Source organism: Nycticebus coucang, chromosome 6, assembly GCF_027406575.1.
Source record: "Nycticebus coucang isolate mNycCou1 chromosome 6, mNycCou1.pri, whole genome shotgun sequence".
Classification (NCBI taxonomy): Eukaryota; Metazoa; Chordata; class Mammalia; order Primates; family Lorisidae; genus Nycticebus; species Nycticebus coucang.
In genome coordinates, this window is record NC_069785.1 from 62,710,997 (window position 1) to 62,725,077 (window position 14,081).

The 14,081-nt window shown below is 37.3% G+C and overlaps 1 protein-coding gene across 4 annotated transcripts in view; it reads right to left on the reverse strand.

Moving 5' to 3' along the window:
- ICE2 (interactor of little elongation complex ELL subunit 2) overlaps positions 1-14,081 on the reverse strand; it is a 75,355-nt gene that overhangs the window by 24,664 nt on the left and 36,610 nt on the right. For 3 of the 4 annotated variants that reach the window (XM_053595267.1, XM_053595269.1, XM_053595268.1), the window contains 3 exons: positions 10,889-11,870; positions 10,048-10,223; positions 4,048-4,177 (listed from right to left, as the gene is read on the reverse strand). In XM_053595267.1, the coding sequence (XP_053451242.1) occupies positions 4,048-4,177; positions 10,048-10,223; positions 10,889-11,870 (1,288 nt within the window). Of the gene's footprint in view, positions 1-4,047; positions 4,178-10,047; positions 10,224-10,888; positions 12,753-14,081 lie in introns of those variants that run through there. The other variant, XM_053595270.1, reaches the window with a different exon arrangement.

A 14,081-nucleotide genomic window follows, 5' to 3' on the forward strand; every position in this document is an offset into this window, starting at 1 on the left:
ATCCTTTGTGCTTTCAATGTCATGAAATATCTTCAAGAGTTCTTTCAATGTAAAATCCTATGCCAGTGTCACTTCTTCATCCTCTCTGTCACAACCACTTTCCTCATTTATGTCACAAAGTTCACCTTCAGTAAATTCATCTGGCAGCAAATCTAGAGTCTCAAATAGCAGCAATATCAACATTCCCTCTATTTCTTCTATAATTCCATTTATGTTTGATTCAAATTTTGCTTGAAGTCATATCACTTTTTGTTTCTTTGCTTTAATACTTCTTGGCCAGTTTCCTCTGTTAATTATCTACATTGGTAAAATACCACTTGGGTTTATCACTGGGCAACATGGGGGCACCCCTTGCTTTTTCAGGGCATGAACTCAGTAACAGGTGCACAGTGACCAATCACACAGACTTTGAAAGCAGCAAGGTGACTAGTCACTGATTTTATTGTGCCTTCTCATTTATGCAGTGATTTGTGAACTGAAAAGTCACCAGTGAAGTCTATACTTTTAGTAATTACTCACTGATAATATAATGTAATAATTAAAATTATGGCTTATCAGAAGTGTGCCAATTGAGGACTGCCTATAGGTCAACTATGTAGCTCTGATATATACTATAGGATTTGGGTAGATACAGAAGTCGTGATGACACTTCTCAGGAAATATTCTTAAATCTTAATATTTTTATGGGGCAAAAAGATACAAAAAGTACTGCAATCCAGGGAAACAGGGTAAGTAATGTTTTAGCAAAACAAAGCTAACAGAGAAAAAAGCCAAGTGCATTTATTCTACCTGAAAAAGAAAGCACCAACTACAGAAGTGGTTCGCAAAATGTGACCCCTAGACTAGCAACATCAGCATTGCCTGAGAACATTTAAGAAATAGAAACTCTTAGGTCTTAATCCAGACCTGTTGAATTAGACACTCCAGGCTTGGGCCACCATCTCCACTTTAACAAACTTTTCAAGTGATTTTCTTGAACATTCTCTTATTTTAAACTAAAAGCATACACTCCAAAACTTGTAGATGCTTTTGAAATACCATTTTAAAACATATTTCCCCCCTCACATACCCATAGCCAAGATAAAACTAACAACAACAAAAACCCACAGCCGTACAATAATACATATTTTTCACCAAACAGTTGTTATGGAAACCAAATACACCATCCCAGTACATTAAAATGAATGGCTCATAGGCAGACAGGATGCAGAGGATAACCAGCACATAGGGCAATGATTACTTAGGACTTTTCAGATTACCTTACATAAAGTAATCCATACAGTTGACGGCAGTTTTATCTGTCGAACTGTACATTAAAAAACCTCAAACCTTAAATGTTTTTGCCAGGAATATCCGTTCTTTAAAAAGAATTTCACTGGTAAGTTTTTGTTTGGTCCTTTGCTAAAATACACGGCGACTGCTTTCCAGTAACTTACATCAGGGTTGTTAGAGTGAGATCTTTGGGGGAACACTGGTTAGACCAAACACTATAACAACAAACACCCAGCACTTGTACAAAGGGTGAAGAGGGAGTGTGCCACCAAGTGGTACAGTTAGCCACTCCCTTTCTGGGGTGAGCAGAGAGAGTGAATCAATTATCTTCCTGATACTATCATAAAATATGGAAAAGAACTGATTAACCAAAATTGGAAAAAAAAAATTAGGTGAATAACCTTTTCTTAAGCAATAAAAACCACACTTACCACATTTATTACATACAAGGAATTATGCTAAGCACTATGAGAATACAAGTTTTATCAGAATCTGCCCGTAAACTATGTCCTGTCCAACAGGAGGAAGGGATTATCAAGTATGAACGTCCTCCTTCCTTAGATGCTAAGCTGGACAGCAGATGTCTCCGACCATTCACTTTGACACTTCTTGCTTTATTTTTACTGTGAAGGTGCATCCTCATTGTTTCAAGGGCATGTTCTGGCTTGTGATTATCTTTCAAATTTTGTTTTAGAGCAATTTTTGTGAAACCATAGATAAGTCAAATATTTGTGTTATTTTTTTAATTTGAGTTCCATAAGGAACCAACATAGCAGAGATGGCTTAAAATATCAATCAAGCGTCTGGGTGGCACCTGTGGCTCAAAGGAGTAGGGCGCCAGCCCCATATGTCAGAGGTGGTGGGTTCAAACCAAGTCCCGGCCAAAAACTGCAACTGTCCCCCCCGCCCCCACCCAAACCCAAACCAAAAGATATCAACCAAGTGTCTGGAAGGATGTGGCTAGTAAATGCACAGTACAACCATAGTTGGACAAGTTCTGCTCTGAAGATTTCAATCTTGAAAATGAGCCATGCAGGTTACCTGAGACCAAGGTAAATAATGATGAGCTGAAAACTCTAGTGGAAGTGAATCCATCTCAACTTACATGTGAATTAGCAGCAAGGTTTGACATTCTTTTCTTTTTTTTTTAGCAGGCCCTGGCTGGGTTCGAACCTGCCACCCCTGGTGCACAGGGCCAACACTCTAACCCTTGAGCTACAGGCACCCAGACTAAGGTTTGACATTCTTATTTCAGCAATATTGGACCAAATCCTTGAGGTAAAGAAGCTGGACAGATAGTTCAGTGTAAATTAAATGAGCATCAGAAAAGAATCATGTCTCAAAGCTTGTCTTTCTTTGCTGTCATGACATAAAGGTAAACCATTTCTACATTGTATTGTTATGTGTGATGAAAAATAGATTCTTTTTGACAGTTGCAAATGTTTAGCAAAATGGCTGGATAAAGATGAAGTGCTGAAACTATACATAGTCCAAAACCAAATATTTATCATAAAAAAGCTAATAATGGGGTCTGTTTGATGGTGTAGGACTGGTATTATCCATTATAGTTTCATGAAACCTGGTCCATCGATTACAGTGAATGCAGTAGATTACAGTCTACCACAACCAGCTAGATTAAATGATGAGGATGCTTGGAATTAAGCAGCAGAGACTGGTCAATAGAGACTGGGCAATCCAGTTACAAAACAATGCTCAACCACATCCCACAAATAATGCTGCTCAAACTATAGGAGCTGGACTTGGAAATCCTCTGTCATCCACTGTATTCATGAGACCTTGCATCAACTGACTACCACTTCCTCCAGGCTTTGGACACTTCTAACAAGGAAAAATATTCAATTCTCAGCAAGCTGTGGAAAAAGCCTTTCGCAATTTCATATCCCCTTGCTCTCCAGGCTCCTCCACTGCTAGCATAAATATGCTACATTGTTAAGATGGCACAAGTGTGTCAACAGGGTAGGCCTGTACTTTGATTAATCATACTGCCTTTTTTTTTTTCTTCAGACAAGAGTCTCACTCTGTCACCCTCGGTAGAGTGCTGTGGCATCACAGCTCACAGCAACCTCCAACTCCCGGGCTTAAGCGATTCTTTAGCCTCAGCCTCCCAAGTAGCTGGGACTACAGGCACCCACCACAATGCCCGGCTATTTTTAGAGATGAGGTCTTGTTCTGGTTCAGGCTGGTCTCGAACTCGTGAGCTCAGGCAAACCACCTGTCATGGCCTCCCAGAGGGCTAGGACTACAGGTGTGAGCTGGACTACACGCCCAGCTAATCGTACTGCTTCTTGCTTGAGATCTAACAAGTTAAACTTCTGACTCAAAAATTGGATATTTTATGTTTAATGACCTAATAATAGAAAGTAACAAGTCATAAGAAAAGTACAACACAATGCAGTGAGAGACGGATGGAAGGAAGAGACTGCATGAAAGGGCAGTCTGAGATGGTTAGGCTAGATTCAGAGGGATGGGATGAATCGAGATGTTTGGGGTTAAGCATTCTAGTAGGAGGAAATAATACCAAGAATGATTAGCAAATAACGTATCATTTGAAGTATGGTAACTGTACATGAACTCAGCCAACGCAAATGAACTTAAAAGTATGTGTTTATAAAGAAATTAAAAAGGGGCGGCGCCTGTGGCTCAACGTGTAGGGCGCCGGTCCCATATGCCGGAGGTGGCGGGTTCAAGCCCAGCCCCGGCCAAAAAAAAAAAAAAGAAATTAAAAAGGAGAACAAAGCTTCTTGTATAACTTACCAACATAAAAGGAGCAGTTGGAATGCAACAAACTTTCCGTCCACAAGCAACAAAGTTCACTTTCAGTCAGAGCTTCAACTCCGTAACAGGCTTGATACTCTACTTTTGGTAGTACATAAACTGGAACTTGCTGCAATGCAAGATGATACTTTTTCAAAGCCCCATTGATTTACTATTAATAGCAAATACATTTGCTTATATAGCTTTGCCACTTTCAAAATGCTTTCTGGTAAACTTATTTCCCACTTTCACTTAGGGTAGGACTTAAGACAGAATGAGGGCCCCATTTGAGCCTGGTGGAACGCTTTATAGGTGCAGGTGAAAGGTGAATGGATAAAAGAAAAAGATCCCTCCTTGGCACTCGTGTCCCCAACTACATTCAACATACTTCCCACATATGCAACATTTTATTTCTGTGGAATAACATGACTAACAGTAGGATCCTTAGAAAAGAGCCTACGGTACATAACTGCCCAAACATTCAATGCTAGATGCTGGGAAGCCATGACTGTAATAGATACTAACAATTCTCAACAGAATAGAAAAGGTAAGAATTTTTTGCTCCTTTAAAGAACTGATAATACTATCTCAGGCACAAATACTCTGAGCAGCTTGTTTTCATTTCATAAATGAATGAGCATTAATACCTAATACTAATACCTGCAGATGTCATTATCATCATTAACATAAAGGTTTTATTTCAGACACAAAGTGACAAATTATCCATTCAGAGTTTACCAGTCAGGACACAACATAAATTATGTAAAATGACTGTACCCATTATTGGCCTACGAGAATATGCAAAGAAATACATGTCTGTGAAATATGATGGTAGCCATGCTCACTGTGTTCAGCTACCTCATATCTGGCAAAGAAAATTTTGCTCTTAAAAAGTCGTTCTATTTCCAGCAGCAGAAATACTTTAAGGTACTTACTCAAAGTGATATGGCTAAAATTATACTAAGGTGTCACTATTTACAGATTTGAAAGCATTTCATTAATGTTTTGGAATTACAGATTTCTACAAAGTGGCAAACTGAGTGGGCTTGGTACAATGGTGGTGGTAAGCGTGAGTTGAATCCAGTAAAATGTCTGTTATCAACAATGAGTACATTTTATATGATCACCTTTGGATTCAGTAAAACTTTAAAAGGTGCTTCCTAAATTTCAATGTATACATGAATAACCTGGTGATTTTGTTAAAATGTAGAATTTGGAGTGGAACCTAAGGTTTTGCGTTGTTATTAAGCTTTTGCTCCAGGGACCATACTTTCCAACAATAAGACCCCTAACTTGTCTTCTCAAAAAAAAAACCAAAAAAATAAAATAAAAATTAAATTGTGATTAGGATAATTCGATTGTTAAAAGCATTTTACTACGTAATTCTTCAACAAATGGTAACCTGCATATGATTTAGTCTCTTATAACCTTAAAGCAAAAAGGAGCTAAAGAAATGAGGCTCAGAAAGTTAAATTGCTAAGAAAATGCCGGGAAGGCTATGGAAAAAAAAAAAAAGAAAGAAAGTTAAGTTAAACTTCCTCAAGGATACGTAGCTGGATTATGGCAGAGCTGGGATAAAAATAATTGGTAAAAAAAAAAAAAAAAATCCCTTCTCTGGGATCAGAAATGGGTAAGAAAGTTAATTAAAAAAATACATATAGTTTCTCAAAAGGAAATACTTTGGGATATTCTCTTTGATAATACTTCCATATCTCGTTTTAATTTCTATATGTATTCTACTGCCACCTCCAGGAAGCCAGGGAGAAAAAGGCCTGAATATTTTACCTTTTCTTAGTATTCCAAAATTGAAAGTTTTAAGTACAAAGTTTTCATACTATAAAAATGAAATTTCCTATTTCCTTTTCCCTTTGACAAGTGCCTCTTATTCTCCCCAGTGAATGCTTTTCTTAGTTCTGTCTTCCAATTTTTCACATAAACCTTTTAAACTTTTACATATATTCCTAAATAAGCATTTCATAGCTAGTATCCTCTCATCTCATCAATCTGTTTAGGTATCTTCTATTCCTTCTAACATTGGCCACCTTCGGGATCCCTTTTTATAGCCCTAGAATGCCAATATAAATTTTAAAATAACCGGAATTAAATTCTTTGAACATTTCAGAATAAAACTCTTAAGATATTTTGTTAACTGAAACAGATGATAAATAATATCAAATCATCTACAGTTACTTGGTCTGGATTTCATAATTATATGTAGCCCTCAGTAAATTCCAGCTTTATCTTGTGGCCCAAATTTGCTTGTTCGTTTCATTCCATTATTTGAGACGGCCGCTGTTTTTAGTTCTTCTTTGCAGAGCAGCTTTTATTAAGCAAAGTTTTGATAAGGAAGGGTACATGACCCTGGAAACTAAGATCTCGACTATGATAATACAGAATTGAGAACCAAGGAAAAACAAAGGAGAGATGAGGTTGTTGGACATCAGAGGTTGAAGAGACTTGTTAGGATTTTAAAGCTCTATCTGAACAAGTTTGTTTTTAGGTAGGAAATATTAATGAAGATACATTCAGACATAATTAGTTTAAATAGTACCACATTAAAATTTTTCCAACTAGTGCCTCAAACTCCCTAAAGAACTTGCTAAATATTCCTAAACAATATCCTCTTTACCTCTCCATTTTTCTCATTTTTTCAGTACCTATTTATTGAGTTTCTATGGTACAAAACATACAGGTGAAACAGAGATGAACAGGACATGATTCTAAGGGGCACACTGTCTACTAAGAGACTTAAGCCACAAATTCTAAACTATTATGTATAGGTACAATAAGATAAACTGCTCACAGAAAATTTTTAGATTTTACTCTGAATATGATACAATCAGAAATAGAAGACTTCTATGTGGATATTCTTTTTTTTTTTTTTTTTTGTGGTTTTTGGCCGGGGCTGGGTTTGAACCTGCCACCTCCGGCATATGGGACTGGCGCCCTACTCCTTGAGCCACAGGCGCCGCCCTATGTGGATATTCTTTAGGGTTCAATTGTTTTGACGTATTTTAATGAAGAATGAATTCTTTCCTATAAGGTCTTAAAATTTCACTTTAGTCAAGTGAATGGCAATGTCCTTACCTATTTGTCTTATTGAAGAATTAAATCAGGGCCCGGCGCCCATAGCTCAGTGGTTAGGGCACCGGCCATATACACTGGGGCTGGCTGGTTCGAACCCAGCTGGGCCCTGCTAAAAACAACAATGACAACAACAACAACAACAATAAAAATAGCTGGGCATTGTGGCGGGCGCCTATAGTCACAACTACTTGGGAGGCTGAGCAAGAAAACTGCTTAAGCCCAAGAGTTTGAGTTTGCTGTGAGCTGTGACGCCATGGCACTCTACCAAGGGTGACATAGTGAGACTCTGTCTTAAAAACAAAAAACAAGGAATTAAATCAGTATCAAAATTTGCCTAGGCTATTCTTTTTCTTTTTTTTGAGACAAGAGTCTCACTTTGTCACCCTTGGTAGAGTGCTGTAGCGTCATAGCTTATAGCAACCTCAAACTCTTGTGCTCAAGTGATCCTCTTGCCTCAGTCTCCCTAGTAGCTGGAATTACACCCGGATATTTTTAGAGATAAGGGCTTGCTCTGGGTCAGACTGGTCTCAAACCTGTGAGCTCAGGCAATCCACCCACCTCAGCCTTCCAAGTGCTGGCATGAGCCACTGCACCTGGCTCAGCCTAGGCTATTATTAAGAGGCACTGCCCATCAAAAAAAATTTCTAAGTGGTGGGTGGCACCTGTGGCTCAGTCAGTAGGGCGCCAGCCCCATATACCAAGGGTGGCGGATTCAAATGCAGCCCTGGCCAAACTGTAACAACAACAACAACAACAACAACAAAAAATAGCCAGGTGTTGTGGCAGGCGCCTGTAGTCCCAGCTACTTCTGAGGCTGAGGCAAGAGAATCACCTAAGTCCAAGAGCTGGAGGTGGCTGTGGCGTCCAAGAGAATCTACTGAGACTCTACTGAGGTGAGAAAGAGACTCTGTCTCTGAAAAAAAAAAAAAAAAATTCTAAGTGGTACAAGCTGAAAGAAATACAAAGTGGAATGGGTTCACAGGATAGAAAGTGAAAGAAATGAGGTTAGCCCCAAAATTAATGAGAGAGAGAGAAAAGAATTAAAGAAATAAACCTTGAAGACACCATCCATACCACTGATTCAAAATGCTTAAGCATATGGTCTTTGAATTTATCACAGTTAAATATAGATGACGCAGGAAAGAAATCAGCAGATAAAGTAAACTCTAAATTCAGAGAATATTAGCATTTATCTAAAGGAGACTAATATCAAACTTATACTGTCATTCTTTGATTTTCTCTTGTGAAAAGCACTACTCTTACATGTAATTCAAAACCACTTAGTTTCTAACATTTCAAGCCTGAATCCATAATAAAAACTAAATTATGAGAATTAGAAATTTAATAACGTACGAATTTAATAATTCATTCACAATCTTCCTTCTACTTAACAAATGATTAACAATATTATCAAGACCAAGTCCATGGATTCTGACAGACAATGTGGACATCCTACATCTAATGGGCTAGGCTTAAAGTTTGCCAGGGCAGTCAACCTTTACACTGGTGTTATTAGCAGTATGGAAAGGTTCCTACCACCTTCCCTTTTAAATTTTTTTTCAGTTATTCTGTGATATGATACAGTAGTCAGGATCAGTCCTAGAACACTACTATTCAGGATTCATCTGATCCCTATCCCCAAACATAACAACATTCTCAAGTGGTCAGTGATGATTCTTATCGGGCAATGGGTTACACATTAAAAAACAGAGACACCAAAACTTAAAAAGAAAAAAGTGTACTATGACAAATGTATACAACAGAAAAAAATTCCTTAAAAAAATAAAGGAAAAACATTCTAATATTTGTTACACAATCAATTATAATACAGAAGCTTCTCTTTATTTACCAGAATTCAGTATTCATTCACAGAAAAATTCAAACTAATCTGAAAGGGAACTACAAATATCAAACATGAAAAGAGGATCCACGGAAGAAGTAATTACTCAAACTGCCATAAATACTTCCTTTTGCTGAGGAAAATATTTATACCAAAGTCAAAAGGAAAAAACAGGGAGAAAAAGAAAGGAAGAGATATAGTCATCTAACTATAGTTAGTCTCCAAAAGACTAATGTTTGGAACAGCCTATTTTCTAAAACTTAGACTTCTAAAGTGAGTTATGAAAGACCCAAATTTAGAGAGAAAGGGGCTCATATGTCATAATGGAAATCCAAATTCACAGAGAAAACAGGAATATATGTGCCTATCTAGGTCAAACTGATATACAGTTTTTCATAAAGTTTATACAGGATGAATATCCCTTATCCAAAATGCTCGGGACCCGAAGTATTTCAGATTTTGGATTTTTTCAGATTTTGGAATATTTACATATTGGGGATGGGACTCAAGTCTAAAATGAAATTCATTTATTTTTCATATATACCCTATACACATAGCCTGAGGACAATTTTATATAGTATTTTTAATGATTTTATGTGTGAAACAAAGTTTTGACAGGTATGTTTCTGGAAATTGGCTTTAAGAGCTCATCCTGCATTTTTAAAATCTCTCCAACTGGATCAATTTTTTTATATACTCATTTGATAGGTTTTTTTTAAAGGACTGTCACTGTCACATGTGGTCAGGTTGAAACTTTCCTCTCATAGTGTCACATCTGCATTTAAAATGTTTTTAGGAAAAAAAATGTTTTTAGATTTTGGATTTCAGATTTTTGAATTGGGGCTATTCAATCCGTACAGTCTATGAAAGAATATTACTGGCATTTATGACTATGACATATAATTTTCCCTTTTTAAAATTGATTTCAGTATTTTAGTGAAAAGACATACCTGGAAACACTACTGTAAGAGTGATCTACAATTTAAAATTAAACTCCACCATAATGGGACGTTAACTACTTGCTAATTGTCTACATATGCTACCACATCTTAACTCCCCAAATAGTAACTTACTCTTCTGATTTTCTTCCGTTTTTTAGAACGTGGTCTAGTCTCTATCCTCTGGACACTGCAACGCACGAGTAACAACAGGTCTTGAAGGCTAAATAACTTATAAACAAAATTTCCTTCCTGGGGAGCTTTATATTCTGATGTATCTTCAACATAGTCCTGAAGTTCATATGGCAAACCTTTAAAAATAATGTTTCTCATTTTTATTTTAAAATACATTAGCTCTTTACCCACCATAATCCAGAATAAAACAACTCAATTAACTATTTTGAAACTTCTATCAATGTTAACTTTCTACTTCCTCTGCATAATTAACACTCACATTATTGCCATTTGTTTAAATTGCAGTGAAGAGCTAAAATCCAAGCTTAAATTTCTCTTCCTTTTAAGCATTACCTCCACTAACTCTAGATAAAGTATAAATTAATAAAATAGCATATCATGTGAGAAGGAAAAAAAAACGAGTTTTAAAAAAGTAATCTAGGTATAGCTGAGGAGCGGATTTATATTTCACAAAATTAAAATGTACAGAACTGCAAACACTAAATATAAATACATTCTGAATGATGTTTATAGCTGTTTTGATACATTTACTCTTTATCAGTTTGGTGAGCCACATTACCTATAGCTTAGTAGCCAATATACATGCTCAATAAACTTTTAGGTACATATCTAAGGAGAATGTTTTAGAAGCTGAAATAGTGAACAGTAGGTTGATAAATGAAATATCAGCGACTATGTAAACAATGCGAAACGGGTTATAACAAAGAGTAAGTGAATGGGGGGTAACCTAAGGAAATGTAACACATAAAACAGTGTAAGTTCTTCATAAATGTTTACTTACGTCCTTTTGGCTTCTGAAATGTGGAAGGCCATCTAGAGGCATCTGAAGGAGCAGAGAGTTGGTCAGAAACAGAGGGGTGTTTAGAATTTTCTAAGTTCATTAAGGGCAATTCAGGTACTTTTCTGGAAATTGGCTTTAAGAGCTCATCCTGCATTTTTAAAATCTCTCCAACTGGATCAAATTTTTTATATACTCGTTTGATAGGTTTTTTTAAAACACATGACTCTTCTGGACTACAAGTAGTATTAGTCTGGTTTCCTACAGATGCCTGTCCTGAGGAAGAATTTGGGCTAGCTGTTCTAAACCTTAAATTAGAATCCACAACAGGTGTCTTTCCATTACTATTATTTTTACACTCTGTATCTATGACTAAACAGTCCTCATCTGTATCACTATTGCAAAGAAGTGCATCTTCAGGTTTCGCTGCTTCTGATGCAACAGTTTTTTCCTTTGAGTTATCTACGTTTTCTACAACATTAAGTCTTTCATCACTGGTATGTTCCACATCCATAGTCATATTATTTTTATTAGAAGTTTCAGTTTCCTTAGAACTTTTTAACTGTAAGGCTTCAGATGTAGTCAAGTCTCTATCTTGCATTAGTGACTTGTCAGAATTTGAAACCTTTTCACCACTTGGTTCAAATTCCTGATCATCTTTGTTCCTGCTCTCGTCAGGGCGACCATCCATACCAGTGACCAGTTGTTTCTCCTTTTGCAATTGTGCCATCAGCATCTGAGATAAACTTCTAGAATTAGCAGAAATGTCTGGTGCACTTGGTGCCACAGGTACAGCTGCTGCTTTGGGGGCTGTGGGAGTATCAGTCACATTAGGTACCATGGAAATACTTGTTGGACTTGGTGACTTTGATGATTTGGTCGTGGTTTCTCCAAAAGTTTCCAGTTCTGTGACATCATCATTGAAATCCAGATCCACATTTTCCAGAGTCTCAATTTTTCGGCCCTCATTAACTTCAGAGGATGTCTTAAGAAAATATATTGGTAAATAATTATCAAAATTTCAGGCCACCCTTCCCTATCTCTTAACATACTCATCCCTCTCATAGATAGTTCATGCTTTTTAAAAGTAGAAAGAAAAGTCTAATGGCTCTAAAATGTCCTTGCTTAAGAAGATAACAAACTACTAGCAACTACTTAACCTTGCCTTCCAATCAAAACATTCTTAAAAACAGACATACTTTCCAAGTTGTAACAGCACAGAAAACGGAATACTTCATACTAGTGAAGTACCATATCCCAAGAGGAATTTCACTTGTCGGGCCAAACAGGAAGGCAGCAGGTTTGCCTATTCTGTATATTCTTGCAGGGACACCGTGGCCTAGCTGGGAAGGAAGCCCCTCGCTGCCACTGCGAAGAAGCTGCTTTCTAATGCAGCCAGAGAAATGTCACCAGCCTCTGATGCATCCATAACATCAGTCAGCGACTTACTTTCCACATCTACTCAGGGAAAATGACTTTTAGTAACATTAGATGGGGTAGAAATGGACAGGAAGTTTATGGTATTCTAGGATATGAAGTCATTAAGGTTGTAGTTTTTCACTTACTATTTTAATAAAGAAAGAACTACACACAGGTTTAATTTACTCAGAAATAAACTGTCCCCTCTATAAGCAGACAAACAGGCTCCAGAAGCTCTCTCCTCAATCGAGCACAGCACTTTAGACAAGTAACATGGAAATTCAGTCATGGGTTATGTATTCCCATACGACTAGATTTAGAGAAAGCTTCTAACAGCAGTCAGGTATTGAGTAAGAAAGATCAACCCACGTAAGTTACTTAACCTCTAGGAACCTCAATTTCCTTATCTCTGAAACAGGTGCAATAGGGTCAGCTTCTTGGATTTGTTCTAAAAGTTAAATGAGAAATTATACATAGAAAGTCTCTTAGCATAGTGCCTGGCACTCCCTGTAAATGGTAGCTCCTACTAAAAATAAAGACTACAAAATTTAGTAGAAAAGTAAAATTAAACTATATACTGCTTAAATGAGGTATTCCTATACAAAAAGATTAAAAACAAAACAACTAGAGGGCGGCGCCTATGGCTCAGTCAGTAAGGCGCCGGCCCCATATACCGAGGGTGGCGGGTTCAAACCCGGCCCCGGCCAAACTGCAACCAAAAAATAGCCAGGCGTTGTGGCGGGCGCCTGTAGTCCCAGCTACTCGGGAGGCTGAGGCACGAGAATCGCTTAAGCCCAGGAGTTGGAGGTTGCTGTGAGCTGTGTGAGGCCATGGCACTCTACCGAGGGCTATAAAGTGAGACTCTGTCTCTACAAAAAAAAAAAAAAACAAAAAACAACTAGAGATGCCATCAAGAAACAAAAAGAGGAAGTCTAGCAGTATTCGCATTAGACAAAGCAGGACTCACTACATAAAGTGTTAAACAGAAAAAGGAGAAATACTATGTTAATAAGTAACAAAATCTACAGTGAATAGACAATAGTCATGAATGAGATATCCCAAATAACTATAACAAAATATACAGTCAAACTAAAAAATAAAAGCAAAATTTCACAGAAACACGATTGTACTTGGTCAGTGAGGGAATAAATAGGAATAGAGAAAGTATGAATAATATTAATTAAATGATGGAAACTATTATACATATAAGAAATATATGTATTGAAAGCATATATGTAAATAAACGGCAAAGATATACCTTTTTCCTCCCAAGAATCCAAGGGGCATTTCTTTTTTTTTTTTTTTTTTTTTTGTAGAGAAAGAGTTTCACTTTATGGCCCTAGGTAGAGTGCCATGATATCACATAGCTCACAGCAACCTACAACTCTTGGGCTTGAGCGATTCTCTTGCCTCAGCCTCCCAAGTAGCTGGGACTACAGGCGCCTGCCACAACACCCGGCTATTTTTTTTTTTTGTTGTTGTTGTTGTTGTTGCAGTTCGGCCGGGGCCGGGTTTGAACCCGCCACCCTCGGCATATGGGGCCGGCAACCTACCAACTGAGCCACAGGTGCCGCCCCCAAGGGGCATTTCTAAAAATAAACTATAAATTAATATACCAAGAAAATCTCAATATACCCCTTTTCCCCGAAAATAAGACCTATTTACAGGAAAGATAAGACGTCCCCCAAAAATAAGACCTAGCACATCTTTGGGAGCACACCTTAAAATAAGACACTGTCTTATTTTTAGGGAAACAGGGTAGTATGAAACAGAATAT